Raw genomic sequence first — 6176 nt, 5'->3', positions numbered from 1 at the left:
TAATGTCCAACCTGACCCTTCCCCGGTGCAGCTTAAGGCGATGTCCGCTCATCCTATCCCTTGGTCCCTGAGAGCGGGGCCAGCCCCACCTGGCCACAGTCTCCTGGTCAGGGAGTTGTGCAGAGCCAGCAGTTCCCCCTGAGCCCCCTTTTCTCCAGGCTAAACAACCCCAGCTCCTTCAGCTGCTCCTCACGGGACTTGTGCTCCGGCCTCTTCCCAAACTCCGCTGCCATTCTCTGAACACATGCAGCCCCTCTATCATCCTTTCGTGAAATATCTTCCACGGTAAAAAGTCTTCCTCAGATCTTTTAACACGTTAAAACACGGCTGTTCCAAGCAGCAAGTCAGGATCAAATCACTGCATTCATCTCTCCGTACAGGAACCCGACCGCGTCACCCATCTCGGTTCCTGCGCTGCTGAGGGGAAGCGCCGGCTCTGCCCACAGCCTGTGCCCGGCCGCTCCTCCCTCAGGGAGCCGCACGACCCCCCTGCCCCGGCCCGATCCAGCCGCTCCGCCCTCAGGGAGCACCAGGACCCCCTGCCCCGGCCCGATCCGGCCGCTCCGCGCTCAGGGAGCCGCAGGAACCCCCACAGCCCCGGCCCGGCCGCTCCGCCCTCAGGGGGCACCAGGACCCCCTGCTCCGGCCAGGCCAGGCCAGGCCCGGCCGCTCCGCCCTGAGGGCTCCCCGTACAGCCCCCCGGCCCCGGCCCCGGCGCCGGCGCTCCGCCCTGAGGGCTCCCCGCGCGCGGTGCCGCCCCCCGGCGGTGCGGGCCGTGAGGCGGCACCTGCCCGCGGCCGCCCCGCCCCCCGCGCGCTGCCCGCCTGCGCGGGCCCGCCCCGGCCGTGACGGGCGGCGCTGGGCCCTGCGCTCATGGCGGCGGCGGCGGCGGCGGGACGGCCCGGCGGGGGCCGGCACTGAGCGCCCCGGGCGGCGCGGCGGGCGGGGGCAGCCGGTGCAGGCGGCGGGGCCGGGCCGGGCCGGGTCGGGCGGCGGAGCGCGGTGAGCGGCGGGGCGGGCGGAGCGCGGGGAAGGAGCGCGGCCGCGGCGGCGGCTTTGTGTGCGCGGAGGGGGAGGGGAGCGGCGCCGCCGCACGTGGGACCGGCCGCGGGCAGCGCTCCGCCCTCCCCGCCCGGAGCGGCACCGACCTCCGCGCCGCCGACACCGCCCCCCGCAGCGGCCTTCGCGCCGCCTCACGCCTGCGGGTTGAGCCCGCGGTGCTCCCGCCTCGGGGGGACTCGCTGCCCCCTCACGGGGCTGGGTCGTGGCTCGGGTTGAGCGGTTCTGGGCGAGGGACAGCCGGTGTGTGACCCCGCAGCGGGGAGCCACGGGCTGGTGTCGAGGCACCTGGGCCCGTCCGCTGTCCCCAGGCTCCTGGGGTGCCCAGCATTCCCCTTCCACGGGCGGTGGTGCCTGTGTGGAGGGAGCCCCGCTGTCCTGGGGTCACCCGCAAGCCCGCGGATCGTGTCTCGAGCACGGCTCACGGGGCTCTTCAGGAGCCCTTTGCCAGGGGGGCACGGGGCTCGGCCACTGCAGCTCCGCTGGGGCTGTGGGCACCCGGGCCCTGGTGAGGCACAGGCGTCAGGAGGCATTTGAAGCTCCTGGGCTGTGCGGAACAGAAGCAGCTCCCAGCTGTGAACCTGTGCGATGATCAATACCCCACTAGAGAAATGCCCCTTCTCTTTTGGGGGGTGCACCACAGGCTTCCACACGGTGAGAGGTTGAAGCCCGTCCTGATGGTCACTGTGGGAAAAGTTAATGCTTTTATTTTTCCTGCTAGTGAAGTAGAGAACATGTCTGGGATCAAGAGAGTGATCGCAGAGAAGGACCCTGACTATGAGGACATCACCGTCACACATCCCAGCAAGCGGCACAAAGCAGCTGAACAGTCAGGTAGGAGCTGTGGAATTGGAAATTCTGTGGATGTGCATGCTGTATGTAAACTGGTCAGGAAAAGGCTGGCGTAGGAATTAGGGACAAAGGACAGGTGTTGAGTAAGACAGGTAGTGCCACCTCTGTGTAGCCAAATAAAGATGTATTTTATGTGGAGTCGTTCCTTTCTGCTATGTGGACCAGAAGTAAGGTGTGAGGATGCAGCCTTTGGTGCATGGTGAGAGATGGAGCACAAGCTGTCCATGGCCCCAGCACTTTGGTTCCTGTTGCTCCCTAAAGTATTTACAGTCCATCTTCCCGTGCTGAGTTGTTCTCCAGCCTGTGTATTTGTTCTGTGGCTGAAGTCTGCTCTGGGAAAGATTGGCAGGTTGTTTACATTTTGGGGGATAGAGGTCACAGTACAGCATGGGGAGGAGAAAAAAAAATCCATGACCCTGCAGGGTAAAAGAGATGCACAACCCTGCAGTACTTGCACTGGCTGTACTGGCAGGAAGATGACAAATGTTTGCAAGAGCTGGCAGATGAAGCAGAAAAAAGCTTCTTTGATGAAGTGTAGAAACAATAATTTAGGGAGAGGGAAGGGGCTTTGAAACATGCAAGAGAGGAGGAAGAGGAGCATGACTGAAGGAAAGGTGGATAAAGTGTAGTGGAGCAGGTAGCTGGATGAGTAGGTTTGCATTTGGCACGCTTGGATATGCTTGCTTTGGGAAGCAGCCTGTTGGCAGAGTGCCTGGGACAGGTTGCAGTCTCTCTGGGCAAATGAGAGTAGAGCTGCTTGCCCCGGGGGCAGGGAGTAGGCTAGTGATTTCTGGCATAGCGCAGCTAGTGAGAGAGGATCGTGATGGGAAGAGCTGACAAACAGGGAGGTGAGAAAAGTGAGGCTGGCTGTGGGCTCTGAAAAAGATCCAGGAATAGAGCTGGAGCTGCCAGTTGGAGAGGAACAGAGGATGGCTTAGTGGGTGATGTTGTGGAGGATGCTGTACACTGGACAGGTCTGAGGGGGCTGAGCTCTGGGCTGAATGTGTTGCTGGGCAGGTCCTGTCTGCCACGTGGGGCAGGGGCCCTGCCACTGGGGGCCCAGTGAGGCTGTGCTGGGGCTGGCTGTGTCACCACTCCCAGCTGCCTGCCCTGCCTGGCTGCCAGAAGCCACCACCCTCCGTTCTGGCCTGTCCCAGGGACTGCAGGCAGGTTTTTAATCTGCTTCTGAAGCAACTTTTCAGAAGGTCTTTATGATGAGCAGGCAGAGTGTCAGGGCCTTGGAAAACTGTCCTTGCCAAAGTGAACTTTGCTTTCAGGAGATTCCTCCAAATTGGCTTCTTTTTTCTTTTCATGGAGGATCTCCAGCTTTCAATACTGGAATTCCTTAACTACACAAATTTCACTAATATGATCTTAATGAGGTACTGTGGTTGACGCTAAGCTGGGAAAAAATGAATATAAAATGTTCTTAAAAGCCTCTGTAATATAACCACAAATCCTTGAGTGCTTGAATCATCATGATGCTGCTGTGGCATGGCATCAGCCTTGGAAAGGCAGTTGTCCCTTTCTGAACCACACCTCTGATGCCTTAATCTGTCTAGGTTTATTTTAAGGGTATAGCCTTACATGAGAATTTCCTCATCATGGTGTTCATGGAGGTAAATTATATCCCTCTGGTTTTTAATGTTGCCTTACTCATACAGAGTCAACCATAATTGTGTTTTAATGTAGGCTTGAACTATTTCTGGTCCTAAAAAAAAATATATATACATACACATAAACACACACATATATATATATTTGCCTGTGTGTATATATGTATGTAGAAAGAAGGAAAATTATTTAGGATACCCCTGTTGCATAGAGGCATCAGTTGCCTCACTCCTCTTGTGGAACCTGATCAGACAGTAAAATTATCTATGCTATCTGGAAGATGCCAGCAAAGCTTTGACTTGCCTTTCTTTCCCTTCTCTCCAGTGATATTAGAAACCTCTTCAAACAGATATTCACTTTTTAGGAGGACAGATGCTTTCTCTGAAGCTCAAGCCAAAGTCTTTTTGTTATTGCCTCCTGTTTCATGTAGAAACAATGTGAGATTTTTCTAGGGAAAACCAAGGGAGACTCTCTTGCTGATCTGCTTTATAGTGGGGTCACTCCATGACTGACACAGGCTGGAGCACCTTTTCCAGGCTTTCTTCTAGAAGTGTAATTCCTGCTTTGCCAGGTTCTGACTTAGAATTTGCTAAAAACAGAAGTTGTTTGAAACCCCTTGATGTAATGGAGGTGCCCTAAATGAAGGGTGATATTAAAGTCTGCAGTAGGTGCAGAGCAAAAAGAATAATTCTTCTTATGTTTATACATGTCCTAGAAAAATATGATAATATGCCAATTCCATTCTTAGCCACTAATTTGCTGTAAGATATTTGCACAGTTTGAAATCCTAAACTACATACTTTCCATCAAGGTCAGTAAACTCCTTCTGAAAGGCTACATTTTTTTTCTGCCGTGCTGGAAGAGGATTTTGCAAGAGGTAGAGACCAGCTTTTCATAATGTAGTTTCCTTTGTGAGTAATAAACAGCTTGTAGGCACTCCAGAGCAGGCTGCACTTGGTGCCAGGGCTGTATAAATATGAGTTTGCTTTATTCCTGCTGTGTGAGGTGGTGTAAATTTCCTGGATGTGGATGTGGCCAAGGAGAGCAGAAGAGCGTCCGTGGTGTTCCAGCTCGCTCCGGCGGAGTTTTCTTTTACTGTTTGCAGCTTTACTGGGGCACAAGTAAACAATCTAGCCCTGTTCTTCCCATTTTCTGTTATTTGCCATCTCAGACCTAAAAAGGAAAAAACAGCTCTCCACATAAGCTGGCTTTTAAAGATACATGTGGTTTTTGTTAAGACATAACTTTTTTTTGGAAGAAAATGATCCTTCCCTTTATGTGTGTGTGTGTGTGTGCTGAACTTACTATGCCTTCACTTCTGTAGTGATTTTTGATCTTTCTGTTTTCAAATGGAGCCTCAAAACTAGAAATGTAAATACTTCCTCCTTTATTTTCCTTGTGTGGCCTTGTACAGCTCGAGATGTTACTGTGCAGAAGATTGAGACCATTATAAAGGAACAGTTTGCCGTCGAAATGAAGAGTAAAGAACATGAAATTGAAGTTATAGATCAGGTATAAAGGTTTTGTTCTTATAAATCCCTAAGATCTTGGTGTTTGGGGCGTGGGGGGTTGCTGCAGTGCTGACCATTACTCTGTGCTTCCTTTCTGCAGCGCCTGATTGAAGCCAGGAGGATGATGGACAAGCTGCGTGCCTGCATTGTGGCTAACTATTATGCCTCTGCTGGTCTCCTCAAAGCTGGAGAGGTAAAAACTACTTTGGGAATAACAAGGCTTCAGGGAGTCTTTGCAAAGGAAGGTGTGGAGTTCAGTGGCTGTTCAGCTGATGCTTGGTGTTAAGGTGTGATTTAATGACACACTGGAATACAAACTGCAAGTGGGGTGTCAGTGGGAGAGGAGACCTTTGCATCATCTGCTGGGCCTCAGGTACCTGGCAAAGAGGAGTCTTCAAGAAGCAGTTATGAAGTTGTTCAGCAGCATCTGGTTCTGGTTTCTGAAATACTCAGCATTTTTTTTTCATCCTCAGTTTTTCCCTGAGAGCACCTTGTTTCTCACACACTGCACAGTTTGTCCTTGCAAAGCTGTGAAAAGTGTGGAGTATGTTTTCCCATCTCTCAGGAGGAGAGTGGCAACAGATGTGTTTGGGCACTTGTCAGGAAAAAAGAAAAATAATAAAGATTTCAAGATTGTTGAGTCTCAGGCAGTGCAGTGAAACCATCTTCCCTTTGCCCTGGCAGGCAGTCTGTTAATGGTTGGTGAACAGACTGATGGCAGCAGTAAAGCAGGAGATAAATCAAGGAGAAATCACAGAGTGATTAAAAATTCACAAGATTAAAAAACCTCAAACCCTGTTAGTTAAACCCCAGTTCTGAGCACTCTGCTCTTAATGACTGCTAATTGCAGGGTGTTCATGACTGTACAGACTCCCAGGTGACATGTAGTTCATTACCAATGTAGGCATTTTGTAACCATCTCTTCTATTCAAGTTGATCTGATTTCCAGTGATTTTTGGAAGCTGCAGATGAGTGCTACAAACATGGGTTTCACTCCAATCCCATAGGAATTTCTCTTCCAAGCACTTGCTCTCAATGCTGCTCCTGCTTTTCGAATTGTGCTTTTCAGTGGACTTGGAGTGAGGTAAAAACAAAAAGGATCAACTTGTTTTTCCCTCTCTGAACTTGAGTTGAGCAACT

The 6176-nt window shown here is 52.3% G+C and overlaps 1 protein-coding gene across 7 annotated transcripts in view; it reads left to right on the top strand.

Moving 5' to 3' along the window:
* The first annotated feature begins 931 nt into the window (after positions 1-931).
* Positions 932-6176, top strand: part of YEATS2 (YEATS domain containing 2) — a 48472-nt gene continuing 43227 nt past the window's right edge. For all 7 annotated transcript variants that reach the window (XR_009487615.1, XR_009487617.1, XR_009487616.1 and 4 more), the window contains exons 1-4: positions 932-1002; positions 1781-1893; positions 4940-5037; positions 5137-5229. Coding sequence is in view for 4 of the 7 variants with exons in the window: in XM_059854961.1 (XP_059710944.1) it covers positions 1794-1893; positions 4940-5037; positions 5137-5229 (291 nt within the window). In the remaining 3 variants the exon portion in view is untranslated. The remainder of the gene's footprint in view (positions 1003-1780; positions 1894-4939; positions 5038-5136; positions 5230-6176) is intronic.

This window comes from Haemorhous mexicanus, chromosome 10 (assembly GCF_027477595.1).
Source record: "Haemorhous mexicanus isolate bHaeMex1 chromosome 10, bHaeMex1.pri, whole genome shotgun sequence".
Lineage (NCBI taxonomy): Eukaryota > Metazoa > Chordata > Aves > Passeriformes > Fringillidae > Haemorhous > Haemorhous mexicanus.
Note: the sequence above shows the minus strand (reverse complement) of the source record. Positions and strands in the feature narration are given on the sequence as shown.